At 57.2% G+C, this 24,163-nt stretch overlaps 1 protein-coding gene across 1 annotated transcript; it reads right to left on the bottom strand.

The window, feature by feature from the left end:
* Window positions 1–4,897: 4,897 nt before the first annotated feature.
* Rdh13 (retinol dehydrogenase 13) lies at window positions 4,898–16,277 on the bottom strand. Its single transcript, XM_026381394.2, has 7 exons — window positions 16,115–16,277; window positions 12,436–12,554; window positions 11,222–11,377; window positions 7,871–7,975; window positions 6,890–7,102; window positions 6,019–6,120; window positions 4,898–5,297 (listed from the first exon to the last, which is right to left on the bottom strand). The coding sequence occupies exons 1-7, from the start codon at window positions 16,177–16,179 to the stop codon at window positions 5,035–5,037; spliced, it is 1,023 nt and encodes a 340-aa protein (XP_026237179.2). The 5' UTR covers window positions 16,180–16,277; the 3' UTR covers window positions 4,898–5,034.
* Window positions 16,278–24,163: the final 7,886 nt, after the last annotated feature.

The raw sequence follows: 24,163 nt of genomic DNA, 5'->3' as shown, positions 1-24,163 counted from the left end.
AGACGCTGCCTCAAAATAAAAAATAAAAAGGTTGGGGTGTGGCTCGGTGGTCGAGCACCCTGGGCTCATCCCCAGTTGGGGTGGAGGATGGGAGAGCAAGAGGCACATTCCATGCATCTAAGTGTGGGGGACAGGAAACCCTCTAAGCCACAGTTCATGATTAAGGCCAAGGGTCACTGCCATTTCGCCACCCCGGGGTGCACTGCTTCAACTGAAGGGTGTGCGCCACTGCGCTGCAGCAGTACCAGCCAGGGCAGGGCGGCCCCTCTACAGGCACAATCCAGCCCCAGGGAAGGTGAGTGTGAGAAGACAGCTCACAGTGGTGGCCTGTAGGGTAGCCGCCTGCTTCCTCACGGAAGCAGGACAGAGATGCTCCAGCGCTCCTCACCCACGCGCCTCCACGGCGGTGACTGGGGAGGTGGTTTTGCGCTGGTTTTCAGGAGATGGAGAATATACTCAGGGCGCAAAGGCTGGGCGGAGGGTGCTCTGGGTGGGTTGAAGAAGCACACGGTGCCACGCAGCCTCGTGTCCCTCCAACAGCCCCAGGGTGGCCTGGCTCCAGGGCTGCGGTCCCCAGGCAGGTTTCCTTTCTTGGTTCCTTGTCAGACACCATGTGGAGAGCGGTGACAGTGCCTGGGAGACCAGTGTCTGAGATTGAGGTCCCTGATGACTTCATGGCTGTGGCATCCTTGGTGACTGGGAAAGTTTCTGTGCCTAGGCATAGGATGCCCGGTTGCTATGGAGATGTCCTCCGTGCTAGAGTCTTATCAGCTTGGACCTTATTCTCAGGCAGGGCAGCTCCTGGAAATGAAGGAACTTCCTTGCTAAGACAGCCACAATATTTCACCAGTTCTGCTGCTCCTGAATCTGCCCTGAATTACTAAATTTAAACAATGCACTTTCTTGGGGCTGGGGATGTGGCTCAAGCGGTAGCGCGCTCGCCTGGCGTGCATGCGGCCTGGGTTCGATCCTCAGCACCACAAACAAAACAAAGATGTTGTGTCCGCCGATAACTAAAAAATAAATATTAAAAAATTCTCTCTCTCTCTCTCTCTCTCTCTCTTTCTCTCCCCCTTAAAAAAAAAAAAAAAACAATGGACTTTCTTGAGAGCTGCACAATGCTCCTAACATTGCACGTTGCAACTGTACAATGTAACTGAGGAAATAGCTGCATACTGTTGCTAACTCTGTAACTTTCATGAATACAAAGAATAATGCTTGCACAATCTTTAATCTGATTTAGAGACATATACAATAAAGACTGCTGGAGTGATTCCTTAGACCTGCTTCCCCATCAGAGAGCAGCTTTTCTATCTTCAAGATCTGCGTGTGTTGACTTTATTTCTCCCAATCTCCCATCGCCCCTCACAGGAACCTGTTAGTTTGGCAGCGCTGGTCACAGCAGTACCAGCCTAGGTGCGTGGCCCAGGTGGCTTGTCCTGTGTCCCTGAGCTGGAGACCAAGGTCACATTCTATCTTGCTGGTGGGCATGTAGAATGTGAAACGTGGTCACCGCCTGACCTGCCCCCCCCCAAGTACCACAGATTGAATTTTGGATTCTCCTTTTCAGTGTTGTTTTTGATCAGTATCCGCAGATGAAGACTGATGGCGCCTACTGGTATTTCTGTTAAACCAGACTGGTGCTATTGGGCGAGTTGCACATTTCCTGTTCAGTTTATTCCTACATGTTTAATCCTCTGTCAATATACCAAACTGTAGCTTTTAACTAGCTGACTCTTTGCTGTGCAGGAGGGAAAGAAGTTGTATGTCCATGGGTTTTGGTTTGTTTTTTCTCTCATTTTGCAAAATCCTAAATTTATCTTTTTTTTTTAACCTTTCACCCCACAGTGTCCAAAAGGTGCCTTTCTACGTGATATGGAGACCTCTGGATTTCATGGTGTTGTCATGGCGTGTTGCTTTTTAGCTGCCATGACAGACAGACCGCACAAACCTGGTGCCTTCAACAACATAAGTCTGTCCTCTCACAGTTCCAGAGGACAGAAACCCAAGTCAGGGTGTCGGCAGGCCACCCGCTCTGGGGAGAATCTGCTCTTCCCTCCTCGGCTGCTGGGGCCCAGGGGCCGTCGTCATCGACGCGCTCCTGCTCTGCTCCGGGTCTTCTCTTCCGTCGTTTTTCAGGACTCGTGCTATTGGACAGACAGCCCACCTCAAGGTCCTCGATGACGTCGGCAGAGCCTTTCACACATCAGGTCACTTTCCCAGGTGCCAGCGGTTCCGACTTCACCACCCTTTAAGAGCCACCATTCAACCTAAGACAGAGCCAGCCCTGGACTGAGGTCAGCCTGGCAATGGTCAGACAGGAAGACTCAGTCACAGAACCGAGGCCTGACCCACCTCTGGATGCTGAAGCTGGTCTACACCCGTGGCCGGGCTTAAGAGGAGCTGGGCAAAGGGCTGCACCGGCTCACAGGTCCCAGGCACTCACCGCTAGCTGCCGGGTCCTGGGGGCCCAGGAAGACCTGAGGAGGGGGCCCAGGAAGGGGACCTGGGGCCCAGGACAGGGGCTCTCAGTCAGTGCACTTAACAGCACTTGGACATCTCACGACTGGCGGAGCTGCCGAAGAGCCTGCCAGCTGACACCAGCCACCTACACCCCGGGTGTCCCTAGGCAGCCAGTGCCCAGCCCCGCCCAGTGCCAGCTGTCTGTGGTGGACTTGGCTCCCTTCCTGTGCTGCGCTCACCACCAGAGGGCACTCCGCTGATTCCTCATCTGCTGCTGTTCACGGGTCTGCTCTCAGCTCTGTTTTGGGGTCCCCCCAGGTAGGTTTCCCATCTTTCATCTCCCTCCAGGCTGCAGCTGGGTCTGCGAGACCCTCAGAGCTGTCACTATGCCAATGAGTCGATGCCTGTGGCACCTGGGGGAGGAAGCGGGTCACGAGGACTCGCAGCTAGAATCGGCCACAGTGCACACGTCGGCCTATGAGACAAACCCGTGTGACCAGCAGCTTGGTAGCCCGGGCTGCACCATAACTTGGACACATGACCCCCGAGACAGAGGGCTTTGGGAGGACCTGAATTCCATCACCCCTCTTACCAGGACACCGGGAGTAGAAATAATGAGTGGCAGAAACCTGTGCATTTCAGTTGTTGGATGGCAAACACCGGTGGCGTCGAGTGTGCCTACCTTAAACAGAACAGGAATCGGAAAATCGGAAGAGCCGGGCAGCGCAGCAAGGGTGTCCACGTCCTCCTCTCTAGAACCCATGAAGGCTGCTCTGCACGGCCAGTGGGGGCCAGTGGGGGGCGAAATACAGATACGGGGAGGTTTCTGGACAGCTGACAGGGAGATGGCCCGGATTCTCCAGGTGGACTAGAAGTGACCGCAAGGTCCTCAGGTGGGGAGGATGGAGGCAGAGTCAGAACCAGAGACGGCGTCCAAGGACTCGGTCACCACGGCAGCTTGGAAGGCAAGGAAGGGGCAGCAGGCCAAGGGTACATGGTGCAGACAGCCCCCACGGCTTCCCAGAGCCCCCTCCCCAGGGAACCCCTGCAAGGGGCTTTACTGCAGGAGTTGCCTCATGATGGAGCCCGAGGAGCCCCACCACCTGCCTGTGGTGTTGGGGCGGCCGCCCATGCGCCCCGCTCCCGGCTGTGCCCAGGAACAGCCTGCTCCTCTCCGCTGGACCTGCTCCTCGCTCTGACGGAGCACAGCCAGGGCACCAGGTGGCTGTGGGCCGGCCTCGCTCTCTCCACGTCCGCTGTCCCTGACAGCCGTCGGGCGCGGCCCTCAGTTGTGGACTCTCCGTGGAGCAGCTCAGCCCACGGCGCCCATCAGAGCTGCCACCAGAGGGCAAGGTGCCTGCCGCGGTCGGCCCTGAGCTGCTCTCCCAGTCCATCATCCAGCCCCAGACACGAGTCCCCAAGGGAGAGGACCACCCAGGGCAAGAACACAGGGAGGGGCCACCAGGGCCGCGTGGGCAGCTGCCCCCAGAGCCACTCATCTCAGCACACCCCCTGCCACCTGGTACGACGTGGCCCAGAAAGAACATGAACCACACCCATGACGCCGTGACCAGTGGCTGGTCCCTGCACTGCCCCTCACACTGCTGACCCTGGGCTCCACCACGGAGCCACACCCCACCCTGTTCTGTGGGGTAGGGCACTAAGTGGCACCGCTGCTTCCGCGATTCTCCAAGATGTGTACCTTGATTCTGAGCTTGCGGAGCCCCCACGTCTGAGCCCCCACGAGCACCCTGTTGGCCACACCCAAATGCCCACCCATTTCTTTCTTTCCCCTATCATTTTTTAGCTGTAGATGGACTCCACACCTTCATTTTGTTTGTTCATTTATGTTTATGTGGCGCTCAGGACGGAACCCAGGCCTCACACGTGCTGGGCGGGCGCTCTGCCGATGCGTCCCAGCCTTGACCCCTCCCCGCCCCATTTCTGACATGTCTCACAAGAAACCCAGGCTTCAGCGAGGGCAGAGGGTCTGTCCCTGAAAGGAGTAAGGACACAGCCGTCCTGCGCTCGCTGGCACCTCCCCACAGAGGACTGAATCCAGGACGCAGCGAGGCGGGCCCTGGAGCAGGGTGGCGGGCCCAGGCCTTCCTGGTGGAGGGGTCTGGCACGCCCACCTGGCCCTTCCCTCAGCCAGGTGACATGAGGTGAGCGCCCAGGCCCGGAGCACACAGGGCACCGTGCCTCTCCACAGCACCACTCCTCCCTGCTGTTTGATTCCCAAAGAGAGGCAGGCTTCTGATGGCCCAGCTCACACACTGTCAGCAGGGCACCTGGTTCCTGCAAGCCCCCAGCAGGCTCAACCCACTGTGGGCCGCTGACGGACATGGGGCCGGTACTGCCCCCTGGAGGATGGCGAGGGTGTGGCAGCCTGTGCCTTGGTCTTGAGGCTGAGTCCATTTTGCCCCCTGGAGGATGGCGAGGGTATGGCAGCCTCCACCCTGTTTCTTGAGGCTCACATGGTGCCAACACTGTCCCCCAGAGAATGACAGAGGCAAGGCTGGCAGCATCCTGGATCCTGAAGCTCCTCCATCCTGGAGACCCAAGTGGCTTTCAAACCTGCTCCAGAGGTGACCTGGACAGGGACTGTCCCCTCACAGGGGACCCACGAGACATGTCCAAGCCCACCAAGCGGGCACTTTCAGCCCAAAGCCTCTGGGCTAGTTCCTCATCCTCAGCCTCGGGAGCTGGTGCCTTCTCTTTGAATCCATCAAAGTACTTTCCGGAAACACCCTCCAGTTCCTCCGCCACGGCCAGGTAGGTGCTGGGCTGTGCTGCCAGCTGGGGGCTCTTGACCAGCAGCCAGAAGATGGGCCCTGCACCAGCCACAGAGCACTCAGGGCACACCCTGGACCCCAGCGCCCCGCCCCGCCCCGCCCTCGGGTCCCACAGCGCCCACCTCCAGGCTCTGCCCTGTGCTGCTGTCCACCCCGGAAGCTCCCTGCCTTTCCCCAGAAAATGAGCCTTACTTCTCTCCGTCAGCCCGTCCTCACCATCCCACCATTCCTTAAAGAGCCTCCTCTCACTGTACGCATCTGGGGCCGTCCCAGCTTCGGCTCCTGAGGCCGAGCCCACCCCCAGTCGTTCCCAGGGTCTCAGAGGCACGGAGCTCTGTTCAGCTCCACTCTGGGCCAGGCGCTGCACAGGGCCTTTCCCCGTGGGACCATCTAACCCTCCCAAGGACTGAGGGGTCCTCGCTGAGGTGAGGACACGGAGGCTTTTAAAGGAGAGGCGTGTCCCCACACGGCTCGGCCAGGCTGGGGGAAGCTGGCCTGGCCCTGAGCACAGCCTGACTCCAGGCCGCTCAGTCGCTTCCCCTCAAGACGTGGCTTTCCTGAGGGTCAGTGGGCCCCGGCTGCTTCCTGGGGCTGTCCTGAAGCTGGCAGGCCAGGTCAACAGAGGAGGGGCTCATTCTGCATACCACAAAGACGGGGGTCGGGAAGTAACGCCAGGCACCGCCTGAGGGAGGGTCCTGGGCCCAGGCCAAGAGGGCAGGGCCAGAGGGTTCTGCAGAGACCCGGACCAGGAGGGACTCACCAAGTGTGAAGCTGGAGAAGGTGGACCTGTGCATGCCCGTGTGTCTGCCCAGCTCTGTCCTGGCCACACCAGGGTGCAGCGCGTTGACGGTCACACCAGTGCCTGGAGAAGAGAAGGACGGGCAGGGGCAGGCTGGCAGCTCGCTCCCCAGCTGGCAGACTGCCGCAGCCCGGACCAAGCCTGGGGTCCCTGTCCTGCGCTCTTCCTGCCCTGAACCCACATCACCTCCACCCTCAGCCTCAAGGGTTCCATCTTACAAGGCAGCTTTGTCACATGGCTGCAGGGCAGAGCTCCCCTGGGGCGTGACAACCCACAGCACTGACCCACTGGCCCCACCAGAGTCTGAGCAGGGGCGTGGGGTGGGGTCTGGTGCCAGCACTGTGGCCAGCCCCGGGGAGGCTGGCGCTGCAGAAGCAGAGGCCCAGGGCGGCTTTCTAGCCAGCTCCTTGGACGCGTGGGGCTGCGGGGAGCCACCCAGCGCACGGCAGGGTGCCAAGCAGCATTCCCAGCGTCACCCACAGGGGCCAGCAGTAGCCCTCCACCCAGGTGTGACAATCATGTCTGCAGACATTGTCACATGACCCTGCAGCTGAGAACTATTGCCTCAGAGTCCCGGAGGCTCAAGTGCCTGCCCAGGATCGGCAGGGAGGAAGGCCTGAGGGCGGAGGCCAAGTGGGATTGCGAGGCACTCAGAGCAGCAGGGGACTGGTCAGTCTGCGGAGGCACTGGCACGGAGCGCGGTGGGGGTGCACGTGGGGGTGCCGGCTCCACTCCTGTCTGGAGCGGCTCAGGCACAGAGCACCAGGCTCAGGGGAGAGCGGGAGGCCCACAAGGCAAGGCCTGCGAGGGGAGGCCCGTGGCTGCTGCGTACCTCGCAGCCGCCGGCTCAGCTCCTTGGTGAAGAGGACCAGGGCCAGCTTGCTCTGGCAGTAGGCGGCCTTGGTGTCGTACTTCCTTCTCTGCCAGTTCAGGTCCTCGAGGTCCACGTGCCCGGCGACGTGGGCCAGGGACGAGAGGTTGACCACGCGCCCAGGCGCCGAGGCTTTCAGCTTGTCCAGCAGCAGGTTCGTCAAGAGGAAGTGACCTGAGGAAGGACAGCGGAAACAGCACCTCGTCCACTTTAATGGTGCTGCCAGCAGCACCTCGTGAGTCCCATCCTCCCCACTGCGACTGCACCTCATCACTGACCTGCAGGCCTGGGGCACCGTGGGCCCACCCCTCTCCTCCTAAGCTGCAGTCCTGGGGCACCGTGGGGCCCACCCCTCTCCTCCTAAGCTGCAGTCCTGGGGCACCGTGGGGCCCACCCCTCTCCTCCTAAGCTGCAGTCCTGGGGCACCGTGGGCCCACCCCTCTCCTCCTAAGCTGCAGTCCTGGGGCACCGTGGGGCCCACCCCTCTCCTCCTAAGCTGCAGTCCTGGGGCACCGTGGGGCCCACCCCTCTCCTCCTAAGCTGCAGTCCTGGGGCACCGTGGGGCCCACCCCTCTCCTCCTAAGCTGCAGGCCTGTGCAGGGTCCAGCTGCCCCCCAACAGCCACCTCCCCTCCCCCTAAAAACAGAAGCATTTCATCAAGAGTGACATGGACAGACTCACAGAATAATGGAAAGTTGACAGAAATGAAGGACAGACAGGCAGATGGAAACATGGTTCTCTGGACAGAGGGCGCAAGGCCAGGGGCGGGGAGCGGAGAAGGACAGGCCAGCACCTGAGCATTAGCAGGCAGGTCCTGGAGCTGCCGAAGACGCCCAGCGGGCCACCCGGCTGCCCCACACCGCAGCAGGACCCTCAGCACAGGCAACTCCCACTGTCACTGGGGCAAAACTGCCACAGCGCAGCGCTCCGCCCCGAGCTCACCCAGGTAGTTGACGCCGAGCTGCATCTCGAAGCCGTCCTCAGTGGTCCAGTGCGGGCACCGCATCACGGCAGCGTTGTTGATCAGAATGTCCACCCGCTCCTCCTCTGGAAGACAGGGGTCAGGACACACATGAGGGCGAGGGCTGACTCCACCCCTGCCCGGGGCTAGCCATGTCCCCATGCACTCCTGGCCACCTCCAGCCTCTTGGAAATGAGGTCCCCACAGAGGTGTCCACCCCCATGCGGACGAGGACGAGGTCATTAGGGTGGGCCCTGATCCAACAAGACTGGGGTCCTCCCAAGGGAAACAGGTTCAGGCTGAGACGGGGCGGCCTGGGGCGAGAGAGGGGGACTCCTGATCAGCAGCTCCAGAGCTGCAGAGGCAGGAGCTCGGCCCAGCGTCCAGAGGGAGGGCGGCCCTGGGGACACCAGGCTCAGGCCCCTGCACCCCAGTGAGGGCTCCCCTCGGGCATTCCGGCCCGGGCTGTGGCTCTGTGTGGCACGGCACCAGGTCGCTCATGCACACAGGCCCGTCTAAACTCACAAGTCTTGGGGCTGGGGATGTGGCTCAAGCCATAGCGTGCTCGCCTGGCATGCGTGCGGCCCAGAGTTCGATCCTCAGCACCACATACAAACAAAGATGTTGTGTCCGCCGAAAACTAAAAAATAAATGTTAAACTCGCAAGTCTTCCCTGCAGGGACCTCGGGGTCACTCACGGGCCCTGGGCAGGAGGTGGCAGTCTCATGCCTGAGCACCTGGCTCAGACAGACTGGAGCCTCGGTTTCCTGTCCTTAGCGGGTGAAGAGCAGAGCTCCCCACACACGCTCATCTGCCCCGGCTGCCACTGCCAAGTGCCACAGGCGCGGCCAAGTGCCACAGGCGCGGCCAAGTGCCACAGGCCGGGCCAAGAGCAGAAATCTGCGGTCTGGGTTCCAGAAGCTGGAGACCCGGGGGCCAGACGCCACCGCCTGGCGCTGCTGAGGCTGAGGGAGAGCCGCCTCCATCCTCCCCTCGGCTTGCAGGGACGTCTTCTCCCCGTCCCCAGGCGGCCTCCCTCTGTGCCCACCGTCCCTGTGCCAGAGTTTCCCTCATGAGGACAGACACCTAATGACCTCACTGTAACGGGATGACCTCTTAAAGACCTGTCCCCAGGTGGTCACATGCTGGGGTCCAGACAGACAGCAATCAGACCTGGCTCCATCCCCATCAGCTGTGTGACCCTGGGCAAGTCACATAGTTTCTCTGTGACTCAGTCCACCTTTTTAAAAAGGATAATAGTACCTGCCTGGTAGAGACGTGTAATTGTCACTCACGCGACAGGCACGTTCTGAGCCTACCAGTGGGGCCTGGAAATTCAGGGTGAACAAGACAGTCAAGTCCCCGCCTTCCCAGGATGGACGTCCTGGTGCAGCGAGGAGCCAAACCCAGAACAGAGACTGCTCCGCGGAGGGAGCTTGGCAGAAGCGACGGGTTGAGGAAAGAACACGCTGCTGAGGAGGCCCAGAGCCGGCCAGAGCTGAGGCTGGGGCCAGACGGGGCCTGCGCGGATCCGGAGGGGGCATGGGCAGGGCCCAGCGCGGCCAAGGTCTGGGGCTGGATGGGGGCTCAGCCTGCCCGAGCAGGTGTCCTCCAGCCTCCCCTGTACCTGGGAGTGCCTCGCTGTGCCTCGTTCTTGTTGCTCTAAGACACACAGGCGTGCCACCCGCTCAGTTCCAAGCCTCTTGTCCCCGACGGGTGATCTGAGGGGACGCTAAGAGGCCGACACTTGACCTCCCAAGGCCCACAGAACAAAGGACGTTTTAATCAGCTCCCAAAAGAGGGACAAGAGGCTCAGGGGAAGCTCAGTCCTGGGCGTGGCCAGCCCGCGCCCTGCGGCCCCCAGGCCTGTGCTGGGAACCAGTGTCCACAACTAAAAGTGGGAAGTGGAGCTTCCTGGAGAAATCTGCTGGGGCCACATGCATGAAGGGTGCAAAGAAGGTGTTTAATAAACGTCCATTCCCACTGCTCCGGCACTACCCCGAGTCACCTCACCCCCACGGGGCAGCGACACTGCCCGCCTCCCCACTCATCTCCCTGCCGACCAGGACCCAACCTGGGCCCAGAAAACGTCCGTGGAGTGAATGAGACTCTGTCCTCTCTGTTCATCCACTAAGGGGCGGCTTCCTGTTGGCTGGGGAGGGCTGGCGTCCGCCAAGCCCATCCAGAGCCAGTCCAGAGAGGAGACAAACAGAGGCTCAGTGCAGCTCCCAGGGGGAGGACAGGTACAACCCCCACGGCCTTATATTCAGAGGAAAATGGGCGACAAGCTGAAGGACCAAAGCAGGACCTGCCAAGTCCCAGCCCGAGGCCCCAGCACTCCTGCAGACGCCCGCTGGGCTCCCAGGCCACGGTCACTACAGGGTGCCCGTTCCTGAACACGGCTAAGAGCAGATTTTAAGGCTGAGGATGGGACTCAGGGTGGAAGGCTGGCCCAACGGGAGGCCCTGGTTCCATCCCCAGAACCAGAGAGAGTAGGTCTGAAATGCTCTCCCCACCCCACCACCACAAAACGGTGAAGTGGGAGGTGGCTCCTGGTAATGACTCCGTTCAGCCAAATACACGCACACCCACTTCAAGACAAGTCAGGACACACACTGCCATCTCAGCAGCTCAGGAAGCCAGGCAGGAGGACCGCAAGTTCAAAGCCAGCCTCAGCACTTAGCTGGGTCCTAGGTAACTTTGCGAGACCCTGTCTCAAAATAAAATATGATAAAGGCTGGGGTGTGGCTCAGTGGTCAGGTGCCCCTGGGTTCCATCCCCAGTTCAAAAACAGAAAACGCCACATGGACGGAAACTGTCCCCTATCTGGCTGCTGCGGCTGTGGAGCAGCTGTGTCCGCGGTCTTCTTCCTACTCCTCGGTATCTGACCGACTATGGTGAGCGCATTTCTTACACCATCAAGGAAACAACCCGACCATCATGCGGACCTTCACTCCTCCTGGCCAGGCCGCTCCCGCAGAGCCGAGGGGAGGGAAGGGGGCAGCTTCGCCCCAGCACCACGGAGCGCACGCCGCATGTACGGCCCGAGCCGGGTTCCCAACAGTTCTCATGTCAGAAGCTATCACTCTTCACGAGTTTTTCCCCAATCTTTTGAAATGAACAACATGTAAATATGAGAGTGTAAACTAGGACTTCAACACCCCCTGCGGGCTGGGCCGCCGCAGGAGGTGCCTTTGCCCGCAGCCAGGGGCTGGCTTTGCCCGCGGCCGCGTGGGCAACCTGCTCCAGGACTTGCCCGGCTCCGGCCCCTCAGAGCTGGGCCCGAGTGGCCACCCAGACCTTGGCCCTCGAGGCCAGCGTCCCCGGCCTACCTTCAATGACCTTCGCAGCAAACTCCCGGACGGACTTGAGGGAAGCCAGGTCCAGGTGCCGGGCGCTGACGCGGTGATTGAGGGTCTCCCCGCGGATGTCCCTGGCCGCGGCCTCGCACTTCTCCATGTCTCGGCAGGCCAGGATGACGTGGCCTCCTGAAGCCCGGGTGGACACGAGGAAATAGAGCAAACAGAGCACCCCCAGGGCTCCCAGAAACAGAAGGCTACGTCCCCCTCCCCCAGTATTCACAGCAGCATGCTCCCGATGGCCAAAAGTGGACCTGGGTGTCCGCCACAGGCCAACGGATGAGCAAACTGTGGTCCAGCCTGTGGCGGGGGTTACTCAGCCCAAAAAGAGAAGGACGCACTGCCTCGAGAGCAGGGGACCCTGGAGTCACCACATCGGTCGCTGCCACTGACCAGAGCCCCCCGGAACAGGCGAGGCCACAGACCAAAGGAGGACTTCGGCTTCCTACGGCTGGTGGCTTGGGCATCAGCCAGGATGGGTGAAGCGACCAAGGTATCTAAACTTCAGGGTGACAAGAGTGTCTTAAGACAGGTAGTGACGACTCTGAATGTCCTCAACATCACCGCATTGCACATTGAAGGGGTGGACTGTGGTGTGACGTGCAGGTGGCCTTACTCGCCACGGGTCTCCACCCACACACCCACTGCAGGTTGAAAATGGGAGAACTGAGAATGCACCTCGCTTGCCTATCAAAAAGGCACACTCCTGTGATCCCAGGGACTCAGGAGGCTGAAGCAAGAAGATCAAAAGTTCAAGACCAGCCGCAGCCACTTAGTGAGGCCTAAGCAACTTAGTAAAGACCATAACTCAAAATAAAAAATAGAAAGGGCTGGGGATATGGCTCAGTGGTTAAGCTCCTCTGGGTTCAATCCTTAGCACCAAAAAAAAAAAAAAAGAAGAATGCACCAAGCAAGCCACTGCTCAGCCTGCCCCCAACATGCCTGCTAAGTTGCTGAGGCTGGCCTAGAACTTGTGATCCTCCTGCCTCAGCCTCCCAGTGGGATGACAGGCATGCACCACTACACCCAGCACAATCTCCTTCCTTTTGAGGCTGGATCACAGCCCACTGTATGGCTGGACCACGTCTTATTGATGGTCAGCTGTGGGTGGACACAGCTGCCTTCGGGCTGCCGTGAACACTGGTTGTGAGAATCTCTGTGAAACAGGAAAGCAGGCAGGCCTCTACCTCTTCTGGCCAGTTCCAAGGCAGTTTGTTTCCCGATGCCTGTGTTGGCTCCCGTCACGATGACTGTCTTCCCGGGTATGGTGGCCTTGCTGGGACAAGTCCCACCAGCAACATAGTCTCTGAAGGCAAGGAAAAGAAACAGCCTGGTCAGTTCTGGCTGTCCACTCTGACCCCATGTGCCCCTGACTGTGGTCCCAGACAGTCCACCCAGAGCTCACGCCAACCGAAAGACAAAAACTACACTAACGCTGCAGTGTCCCAGCAAGGGGTCCACCTGGAGCCTGGGCCCGGGAGGCCTCCACAGGGCGAGCTGTATGTTATGAATACGCACTGCCCGAGTGTCCTGTGCCTACCCTAACAAGTCCCCATACACCTAGGGGTGAAAACCCCACAGAGTGCTGTCCTACGGTTCTGCAGGTCACAAGTCTCGCTGGGCTGCCGTCTAGGGGAGGTGACACCGTCTCCCACGCAACCCAGGATGACTCCAATCTCAAAGCCCTTCACTAGACCCACCTGCACGGTCCCCTTTGGCAGGTCTGGGCATCTAGAAGGAGCCTTGTTCCGCCTGCCACCCCCACACTGCACAGGAGCAAGCCACCATCCTCAGGAGGGGGCTGGCCAGACAACCCTGGTCCACACTGGGAAGGCCACCGTACAGTTTGCTACCAGCCACCTGAGGCTGAGTTTTGTGTAAATTAATTAAGTCCCTGGCCCAGGCTCTCCCTCCCCCGCCAGCACACAGGGCAGCCACAGGCAATGTGTAAAGACACGCTGCCGCTGGTTCTAATCGGACCTACTCACCAGGAGGGGCAGTGGCCAGGTGTGGCCAGGAGTCACAGCCTGCAACCCAGCACTGCGCCGCGAGGACACCACAGAAACAGACACCTCAACCGGGCTTTGTGGAGCCCCGAGTGAAGCCACAGCCCAGCTTTCCAAAGGGCCCGGCCCACGGAGCGTGCTCAGGGAAACACTGCCCCACCCAGGGACTCGTGCTGAGATGGAGGGGGACTCAGAGCCACGCACACAGATTCTCTGATCAGGTGCCTCTGGCAACCCCAGGAGGTGGGAAAGGCAAAGCCCTCAAGTCAGAAAGGGTCAGGACTCAAAGCCAGGTCAGTCTGGTGACAGGGTGGATGATCTCAAACCAGCCCATGTGCTACCGGGGCCACCACAGGCCAACCAACCACAGCCCATCATGATTACCTGACCATGCCACACTAGGTCCACACTACCAACCTAAAGTTTTATTTTTTTATTTTTATTTTTTTTAGTTGTCAATGAATCTGTTGTTTCATTTATTTATATGTGGTGCTGAGGATCAAACCCAGGGCCTCACACATGCAGGCAAGTGCTCTACCACTGAGCCACAACCTAGCCCTTATTTATCTTTTTAATATAGTAAATTCTTGCTTGGGAGGCTGAAGCAGGAGGATCACAAGTGCAAAGCCAGCCTCAGCAACTCAGCAAGAACCTATCGCTAAATAAAATGCAAAAAGGGCTGGGATATGGCTCAGTGTTTAAGTGCCCCTGGGTTTAACCCCTGGTCCAAAAAAATAAAAAAATAAATACACACACACACACACACATACACACACACACACACACAGAGTAAATTCTTGTTTTATGCGGATATACTTTATTTGACAAATAAAGCCTATATGTATTTATCATGTTGAGCATATTTTGAAACATGTGCACACTACAGAATGGCTAAATTAAGCCTGTGGCCATATACATCATCTCACCTACTTATTTTTGTGGTGAGTAAACATAAAATCTATTCTCAGCGATGTTTAGAAATACATACATTGTTATTAGCCACACCCACCATGGTGTACAACAGATCTACTTGTTTGCTTTTGGGTAAGACATATACTTATGTGGTTCAAATTTTTGAATTTCTGAAGTCTTCCTCCTGCCGGCCCCAGTTAACCCGACCGGCGCTGCAGTAGGCTGTCTGTTCCTTCCCTTGTTTCTCACCTTCACTTTTATTTTTCTGGCTTTGGTTCTATGTAAAGTACACAGCACACCCACAATTTGCCTTCATGACCACTTCTCTAGGGGATAGTTCTGTGGCACCAAATATGATCATAAAATGATGCCACCCATCTCCGGAACAATTTTCATCTGTGAAACTGAAACTCTGCCCCCTTTAAACAGCAACTCCCCGATCGACACCCTCCAGCCCCACCTTATGAATGCGACTCCACTAGGGACCTCATTTGTTACCCTTCATCACACTGTCAACACCAGCCCACCTCCAGCAAGCCCAGTGTCGCCACCTCCCCATGGTCAGCCTCACCCAGCCACCTTCGGAGCACCCTTGCCACTCATCCTCACAGAGCTCCCGTCCCTCCACCCTGTCCTGCACATCCTGGCCAGACAGACCTCACCAGAGCATGGTTCAGATCGCGTCACTCATCTGTTCAGAACTCTGCAAAAGCTGCAGCCCCTGTCAAGCACAAAGCCCTGCACAGTTCACCTCTGTCCCTCTGGACACCTGCACCCTGGGCAGGGTGAACATGGAGGAAGCCTGGGAAATAGCTGAGCTTACGAATAGGGGCTATCTTCACAGGAACTAAAGAAACACAAATTAATAGGAAATACCACTCTTTTCCCTTTGATTTCATTGAGTTGTTTTTTTTTTTTTTTTCTGTGTGTGTGTGTGTGTGTGTGTCTTGCTGAATTGCCCAGGCTGCCCTGGAACTTGAAATCCTCCTGCCTCAGCCCCCTTTACAGCTGTGATTACAGGTTTGTGCCATCATGCCCAGCACAATTTATTATTATTTTTTAACAATAATATCCAGAGTTTACTCAACTACTCACAGGAGATTCTGCTAAACCTTCCAGGATGGTGACTTAGTCTTAGGTGTCAAATCCATAAATGTGTGCATTCCCTCCCACCCTCTTCTAGACACCTATCCTAAAGTGCTGGTATGTATCCAGGAGTGCCACTCTTCCACATTTTTCTGCAGGTATTTCTACCTGCAGACAGCAAGCAGTCAGTAAACAGGGATGGGTGACAATGCAGCCTGAGGATGAAAACCTACAACTTCCAAATGACAGTCTGAAAAAACAGGTATGAACGCGTACCCTTTGTTTCAAAGGCAGAAACAAAACAGGGTTCCAAGCACAAGGTGTTGGGAAGACTAGGGTTCCTGATCCAGACGCCGGGAACAGGAAGCTTCCCACTCCCCAACTCCCGCGAGTTAACAAGGAATGGCTCGGTCCCCGTGGTGTGTCACTACTCTGCAGTCAGTATCGTCCCGAATCTCGCAGGAAAAGGAGAAAGTAAGAGGGAGGAAGGGAGAGACAAAGGCAATAAACTTCTACGAACACTTCCTTTTAACAGGATCTTTCCGTTTATGAGCTGTACAATTCCGTTTGTTTCTTTAATTCTTTGGTCTAGGCCAGCGGGTGACAGGGGAAATGACTGAACTCACAAATACGGAAGGAAAGAGCCCAAGTGCGCACCAGGACCCGGCCCGCCCTTGCTCTGGGTGACCTTGGACCGACGACTCGCGCTCGCGGCCCTGGTTTACGGTTCACTTTCTGGAAGGCACTGCCCAGGGGGAGCGGGGACTCCGGGGCCGAGAGGTCAGGGCCCCTTCCCGGGCCTTCCCTGGCCTCCAGCGGCCCGCGGGCCTGCGACGCGCGCACGCGAGCGGCACATACTCACTTGAGCAGCACGGCGCCACCCACCGCGGTGCCCAACACCGACGCCGGCAGCAGGTAGCGGCTCATGCCCGGCGAGGAGCGGGCTCCGCCGAGGCGGCCCGAGAACCAGCGCGCAGCGCGGCTACCCACGTGCTGCCGTGCAGCCCCGCCGGCCGCGGCCCCGGAACTGGGCAGGGGGCGTGGCGCGGGCCGGGGCGTGGCCTCCAGGGCGCGACCTATGAGGACGGGCCCCCAGCGCTCCGACCGCTGGGAATGGTGGTTCAGGAGCGGGGGCGGGGCTGAGGGCGGGGCTAGACTCCGGATCCAATGACGTCACGCTCAACCCACAAAAAGGCGCCGCTACAGTTGCCAGACTGCCTGTGGATATCGGTCCGTTTCCTCGTCTAAAATTAATGTGTTAAATGAATAAAATAAAGCTCCATCGACATCTAAAAAATATTTTAAAATTAGAGAATTAAAAATTTCTTTAAAAAATAAAATTAGTATGTTATACCTAATTAGGATGAATGAATGAAATTAGATTGTGCTCAAAATAGATAGATAAAAATGTGTGCGCACACAGTGGAGTCTCTCACTCAGCCATACAGCAGAAGGAAATTATGTCTCTGCTGGTAAATGGCTAGATCTGGAGAACATCATGCTAGTGGAATAAGCCAGACCCAGGAAGTCAACGGTTGCAGGCTTACCCTTACATGGGAAAGCCAGAGAGAAAGAATAAATTCTAAAAGGAGAAGTGGGACCTGGAAAAAAAAAAGAAAGAACAATGGAGTAGAGGGCAGGGAAAAAGGAAGAGGGAGGAGGGATGGAAAGGGGAACATCTTAATGGAATTAACCAAACTATATCTGGGAATAAGGAACATGTCACAGTGAATTCCATTTTTATGTATGAGTATAATGCATCATGAGAAACATCAACTTTCAAAATAAAAGATAGCTGGGCAGTGTTGAGAGCCACAGCCAAAGGGGCCCCAGCAAACTTCCAGCTGCCAGCAAACTTCCAGCTGCCGGCTGATGATTGGCTCACAGTGGCCCCAGCAACATCTAGCTGATTGGCTCCTCTGCAGTCATGTTCATTGGGCTGTTTCCCTGCCCTTCAAGCTGCCAGCTGATGATTGGCTCACAGTGGCCCCAGCAACATCTAGCTGATTGGCTCCTCTGCAGTCATGTTCATTGGGCTGTTTCCCTGCCCTTCAGACTACGGAACTGCTCATTGGGGGACTTCTTTGGCTCCGCCCACGTGACCTAGCCAATCGGCCTCAAGAGCAGGAGGATTGTGGGAAGTGGTGGTTGGTGTGTGGAGAGGCTTGTGGAAGCCGGTGGTGGCAGTTGGGCTCTGAGGGTTTTTCCTGAGGAGCTGTTTTGTTTGGCGTTTGTAGTTTTAAAAATAAAGTTTGTTTCTTTTGACAAGTAGCTCCTGAATTGTGCCCAGCCAGACTGCGGCAGGGCAGAGTGGCAACTTAGCAAGGTCCTAAGCAACTTAGCAAGACCCTCAAAATAAAAAATAAAAATGCCTGGGATTTGGCTCAGTGGTTAAGGTCCCCTGGGTTCAATCCCCAATACTAATAAATAAATATATTAAATTAAAGATAAAAAGCCGGAGGTGTTGGCATATGCATGTGAGCCCAGAGGCTCAGGAGGCTGAGGCAAGAAGATCAGGAGTTCAAAGCCAGCCTCAGCAATTTAGCAAGACCCTAAGCAACTTAGCAAGACCCTGTTCTAAATAAAAAACAAAAAGGACAGCGGATGTGGCTCAGTGGTAGAGCACCTCTAGGTTCAATCCCCAATACAAAAACAAAAACAAAGGGTAATACCCAGTGTAGGCAGGTGCGGAGCACTCCTGTGGGTGGGAGTGTCAATTACAGCTTCCCCTCAGGCTGACCAGCCTTCTGAGCCAAGCCCATCCAGCACAAGTCTGACCCAGCCAGTCCCTGTAGGGATTTATGCTAAGGTGTGGTCAGTCATTCAGAAAGAAACAGACCTAGGAAAAGCTACCTCACAGCCTTGCCTCTGCCTCATTGCAAGAAACTAGAATCAAATAAAATCAGCAATGGACCAGCGCTCAATCACTACTTCCAACAATCGTTCAGATCGTTCAGCGCCTACTGAGTGCAGTCACTAAGCTAGGCACAGCATTCAGCAGCAAGATAGACAGGTACCTGTCCTCATAGACCACCTGACACCAAAAGCAAAATGGCACTCATCTATATGTGTTTCTGGACCGACTACCCCCAGCTCATCTGGCTGTGCCCCTGAGTTCCTTCATTTACCCCCAGGGCAAGCTCTGAGCAAGCTGCAGGAGGCTGAGTTACAGGAGCACTGTATATTGTTGGTGCAACAAGAAAAGCCTCCACAGTGCTCTGTGCCGCTCTCTGCCAGGCAGAGTGGTGGGTGATTCTATCTGATCATCTACATCTTTCCATTGTTCTTGAATGACAGTTTCTTGAAGTGTAGGTGAAACCAGCCCATGACAGGCAGTGAAGGGCGCGATGCAGGAGCCCAGGTGTCCCTGATAAACAAATATGGTCTCTACATGCGAAGGAATATTCCCAGCCTGATAAGGACATTCTGACACGTGCTATAACATGGTTCATCTTGGAGAAGTGTTGAGTGAGATATGCCAGTCACTAAAAGACAAATAGGACCAGGCTCAGTGGCCACTCCTGTAATCCCCATGATGTGGGAGGCTGAGGCAGGAGGATCACAAGTTCAAGGTCAGCTTCAGTAATTTAGTGAGACTCTGTCTCAAAATACAAAAACAAATAAAAAGAACTGGGGATGTAGCTCAGTGATAGAGCTACCCTGAGTTCCATTCTTCATACCTAGGAGGAGGAAGAAGAGCAGGAGGAGGAAGAGGAGAAGGAGGAAGAGCAGGAGGAGGAAGAGGAGGAGGAGGAAGAGCAGGAAGAGGAAGAGCAGGAGGAGGAAAGAAAGAAGGAAGGAAAGAAAGAAGAAGAAAAGGAAAGGAAAAGAAACACGTCAAAATGAAATGGAATGGGCACCAGTCCACAGGCTTCTTCCCTGGACCTGAGCAGAGCTGTGCCCTCCTGGAGCCTACCCCTCCTCTTCTGCAAACTGGGATCCGGTGTCACTACCTCTAGCGCAGGGATGGGCAAATGTCTTCTGAAAAGGTGCTATTCAGCTTTGCCAAACTTGTCACTCTGCCACTGTCCCTGGAAGCATCCACATATGCAAAAAATGAGGTTGGCTGTGTTCCAATAAAACTTTATTTATAAAAACAAGTGCGTAGAATTTGTTAGATGACATGAAGTGAGTCATGACCAGGACCTAACCCAGAGCGAGTGCGGGAACATTTCTGGCTGTCACCGTGGGTGTTAGAAGGAGGGCGAGGCGTGGAAGTTCCCTGAGCACCTCCCACCTGACTCCCAGACACTCCCAAGCAGCAGGAATGTCTCCTCAGACTCCAGGCAGGGTGCACCCTGGACTATTATTGTCATTGACAAGCTCCTGAGAAGCGCTGGGTGCTGTCCTGGGTGCTGAGAGGGCTCTGCCACTGTCTGCTCTTCCATGGTAGACTGCACCCAGCTGCCCCAAAGCAGCTCCTAAAATGAGGGAGTGTCCACACCTTGGGCCCTAAGAGGGGCTGAACTGTGCACACCCCGGAGCTACAGACCAGGGGAGTCCGGCTCTGCAGCCTCCCGCTGCGCTTGAGCTAGTTGCTCTCCTCGGTGCCTCGGTCTCCCCGTCCCCGTGGGGAAGGCACCAGGTTGTTAAGAAGCACGCGGGGCTCTTGGACACTCCTGGAACATCTCAGGGGTGCAGCTCCATGCCGGCTCTGCCAGATTGGGGTTTGTTTGTTTGTTATTTTGTTTGGTTGGGCAGTAGGGATTGAACCTGGGGTGTTTTGACTCTGCTACTTCTCAGCTCTTTTTTTGTTGTTCTTAATTTTTACTTTTAAGTCAGGGTCTCACTAAGTTGCTGAGGCCAGCCTTGAACTTGTAGTCCTCCTGCCTTGGCCTCCTGAGTGGCTGGGATGACAGGATGCACAGGCTCTTGTTGGGTTTGTGGGTTTGTTTTTTATTATTTATTTTGGTTGTAGGTGGACACAGTATCTTTATTTCATTTTTATGTGGTGCTGAGGATTGAACCCAGTGCCTCATGTGTGCCATACGAGTGCTCTACCCATGAGCCACACCCCAGCCCATCTTGTTGGGTTCTGAGGGTGGTGACAACGTGTATGTCCCAACCGCATGGTTTATGATGTGACCCAGAGCCTCCTCCATGGTGTCCTCTCCCCTGGAGAGCATGCGGGCCAACAGGTGACCATGAAGTAAAGCCCTGTGTCCTCCCAGCCACACCTCGAGAGCCCTTTGCTGGGGTGTGAGAAAGACGCCTACGTGCCCCGGAGCAGCCATGCTGGACGGTCACTGGGAATCAGGTCAGGGGGCCCGGACGCCCGTGCCCCAGCCCAGGTGCTGCCCCAGCCTCTGGTCAGCCCTCACTGTCGGAGGACGCAGCAGCAGTGGGCTGCCGCACCAAGACTTGTGCAGGTGGCAGATTCCTGGGAAGGGGACCCGGTCCACGTCTAAAGCCACAGTGTCGGAACAGCCTGGAACATGGTGCAGCAGGGGCCACCCGGTGTTCTGTCCGGATTTTTGTCAGTACAGCCACCAGGGCCACACACTGTGCTGCGCTCAGTAGCTGGGAGGAAAGGAGGAGGGCAGGAGGAGAGGGATGAGACAGCAGGAGAGCTAGTGACCTGGCCTGCCAGCCGGGGTGCACAGGGGACTGGGGCCCTCTCTAGGAGGCCCAGCACTCCTGCAGAGAGGGGTATCAATCATCACGGGGAACTCCAGGTGGTGGGAACAGCCCTGCACAAAGCCTGGGAGATGCGGGAGGAGGAGAGGTCCCAGAGCGTGGCTTTGTACTGGGGAGCCATAGGAGAGTTTGAGCAATGGAGGGTCCTGAGCAGATGTGTGTTTATAGGATTTTCTTTTTTCTGGCTACAACTTGGACTTGAGAGATAAAGGGGATGTAGGAAAGATGTAGGAAGAACAGCTCCCGAATCAGGGACTTCCCCTCAGGGAAGCCGACTCACTGTTCCCTGGGCCCCGGCTCCCCTTCTTGCTCTTCATAGCAGACACATGAGCACCCAGAATAAAGACAAAGTTCCCTGCCTCCTCTGCAGCCAGGTGTGGCCATGCACCAGATTCTGATCCGTGGCATGTGGGCACTTAAAAGGAAATGACACCTCCCCTTCCCTCCTTGCTCCTGGCTGGAAGACAGACGTGATGGCAGGGCTGGAACAGTCACCTTAGTCCTTGAGTTGGAAGCTATACAGTACCGTTCCCTATTGTTTCACACTCCACAGTTTGGGTCACTTCGTCCAAAATTCAAGAAACAAACTCTTTATGAGTTTTAAACTGAACATCATCCTGTGCAGCATGATGAAGCCTTGAGCCATCCTGTGCCACCCCGCCCAGGTCATGAATCCTCCCTTTGTCCAGCACATCCACTCTGTGTCCACTGCCCACCTGTTGGTCCTGGGTAGCTGCTTGGTTAGCATCACAGAGCTTCAAGGATCTAACTCAATGTCCCCCAACACATTCAGACATGCCAGACAGAAGCCACTGAGCACTTCCTTTAATAAAAGGTCAAAGTTTATCACAGGCGGGGTGGGGAGAGTAAGTGGGGACAGAGCAGCCTGCAGGCATCCCTGGGGGCTGGGTCCCAGTGGATTGGGGAGAGTGACATGGGAGGAGCCTGGTCCTAGGTCCGGGAGGTGCTAAGGAGCCCTGAACCTCCAACCCACAAGTACAAGTGTGAGGAATCAACTTCTGCCTGGTTTAAGCATCGGCCAGTGGGGTCCCTGTAACACCAGAGTCCTCCCTCCCCATCGCAGAGAGGGACAGCACTTAGGCCAAAACATGGGCTGCCCTGGGCCCTTTCCCTGGGTCCTCCAGCTCTTCCGCCAGCAGCCCCAGCTCCTGGGCTGGGGTGAAGCCTCCCAGCCTGTCCCTCAGCTCGCCCTGCCCTGGCCCCCAGTCCCACGGCTGATCCCGGGGGGAAGCATCCCTGGTTGATAAAGTAATGGCTGGAGGGTCTATGAAGGACCAGGACACTGATAAGGTCTCACAGCACCTCCCCAAAAGATGCTCACTAACTACGGAGCCAAGGGATGGGGACCCGGCATGTGGGGACGAACATGCAGCACACCCCGTCCCCCAGGGGAGCTCAGGTGGGCCTGCGACACTGCTGCTCACAGGGCGAAGCCAGCAGCTCCTCATGAAGCTCAGTCCAGGCCGGGCTTGCCTCAGGGGGGTGCATGTGCTTGCCCCCCCCCCCAGGCCTCCCCAAGCCCTTCAAGGTCCGCCCACACTGAGCAGGTTCAGGGACCTGAGAGGCATGAGCCTTGGGGAGAGAGAACGCGCAGCCGGCTCACTGTGGGGCCATCACTAAGGGAATCAGAAATTCAGTGAGCCCTGCGCCTGGCTAGCAGCGTGTGCACTGGGACTGTGACACGGTGACATTGTCTGTAGGAAACACACTGCAAGCGTTTGGGGTACAGTGACATCAGGTCGGCTCAGTCAGTGCCAGGAGAAAAGCCATGAGACGGGGAGAGGCACGCCGACTGCCCCGTGGGCTCGCGGCCTTGGGGTGTGTGGGGGGGCTCCTGCGTTCTTCTTCCCTAAGCCCGAATCCCGAATCTGGTCTCCAGCCTGGGCCTGGAGACCCCCTGGAGGAGACGCACGTCGGGGGTCAGCCGTTGGCCGCTGGGGGAAGGCAGGCCCGGGAGGGGCGGCGGCCTGCGGTGGTGCAGACGTTTTGGGACCTGCCCGGGGCTGCGGCTGCCCACACCGTGACCTGCCCGGTGGAGGGCACCGGGCGAGGACTGCGGGAGGAGCGCGCTCCCGGTCACCTCGGCCACCCGCGTGTGCGCCCGGTTTCCTTGGCCCGCCACCCGCACACCCTCCCCGCAGCCCCGAAGGCGGTCCCAGGACGCGCGCCCACTTTAGAGAGGAAGAAACTGAGGCGCGGGGCGCGCGAGAAGGCACCGGCCCCCTGCGCCCGCCCTCCGCCCCGGAGCCCGAGGCTCGGGTTTCAGGAAGGGGCTGCCAGGCCGCCCCACCCTCGTCCCTCCCAGAGAACAAACAGCCACCAGCCGGGCCGGTTCCAGACCCACCCCGGAGAGCAGCTGCCCCGCCCTCGGCGGTCTCCGGGGAAGGGGAACCTGTCCCAAGCGCTGGCTCGGCGACCCAGCCGGTTCCGCGCCGCCTGAATGACCTCCGCCACCAAGGCAGCCTTTGTCCCCACCCCGCCGGAGCCTGCTGACGTGCCCCAGTCCACGGACCCTCCCTCCTCACCTCTGCCTCCCCAAGATCTCCAAGCCCAGCTGCTCACTAGCCGCCCTGACCACCGGCCCCAGGAGTGGCTCCTGCCCTCCCGCACTGTCCCTTCACTGTTCCCTCCAGAGCCCTACAACATCCCAAGTCTTGTCATATCTTCTGTTTATCTTCCATGTCCTCACCACACCGGTGGTGACAGTATCACCGGCCCAGCTTCCTCCTCCTCCTCCTCCCAGCCTGTTTGTTTCTACATGAGTGGCACAGGCCACTCCCAACGCTTAGAGTGCATCTTTACATCTTCCTTGGAGAACTCCTATTCATCCCTCAAAACCCTGTCCAGATTTCACAACCCAAAACGGCTTCTTTGACTGGACTCCTCCTCTCCACCACCTGCCCCCCCACAGGCACAGCCTGCAAGGCCACATTAAAGGCTCCCTCTGGGGACACACAGTGCCCTGCACCTCTCCATGACTGTCCACATCACCATGGATCATGACGGCCAATGTCAGCAGGGTCCATCTCCTCAATAAGACTGTCTTCTTGGGCTGGGGATGTGGCTCAGCGGTAGCGCGCTCACCTGGCATGTTTGGGGCCCGGGTTCCATCCTCAGCACCACATACCAACAAAGATGTTGTGTCCGCCGAGAACTAAAAAATAAATATTAAAAAAAATTTTAAAAAAAGACTTTCTTCTTGAGGACAAATGGTGAGACACTTAGGTGTGGGAGCTGCGCGTTGAATGACTGT

Source organism: Urocitellus parryii, chromosome 15, assembly GCF_045843805.1.
Source record: "Urocitellus parryii isolate mUroPar1 chromosome 15, mUroPar1.hap1, whole genome shotgun sequence".
In the NCBI taxonomy this organism is placed as follows: domain Eukaryota; kingdom Metazoa; phylum Chordata; class Mammalia; order Rodentia; family Sciuridae; genus Urocitellus; species Urocitellus parryii.
Note: the sequence above shows the minus strand (reverse complement) of the source record. Positions and strands in the feature narration are given on the sequence as shown.

What these genes read in the sequence shown, in the direction of transcription:
- Rdh13 (XM_026381394.2), bottom strand. Translation starts at nt 16,179, where the DNA reads ATGAGCCGCTACCTGCTGCCGGCGTCGGTGTTGGGCACCGCGGTGGGT. An exon ending in TGCTGCGAAGGTCATTGAAG is followed by an intron (nt 7,976 to 11,221) that starts GTAGGCCGGGGA and finishes CCTGTCTTCCAG; the next exon opens with AGGAGGAGCGGGTGGACATT. An exon ending in GCTGAGCCGGCGGCTGCGAG is followed by an intron (nt 6,121 to 6,889) that starts GTACGCAGCAGC and finishes TCTCTTCTCCAG; the next exon opens with GCACTGGTGTGACCGTCAAC.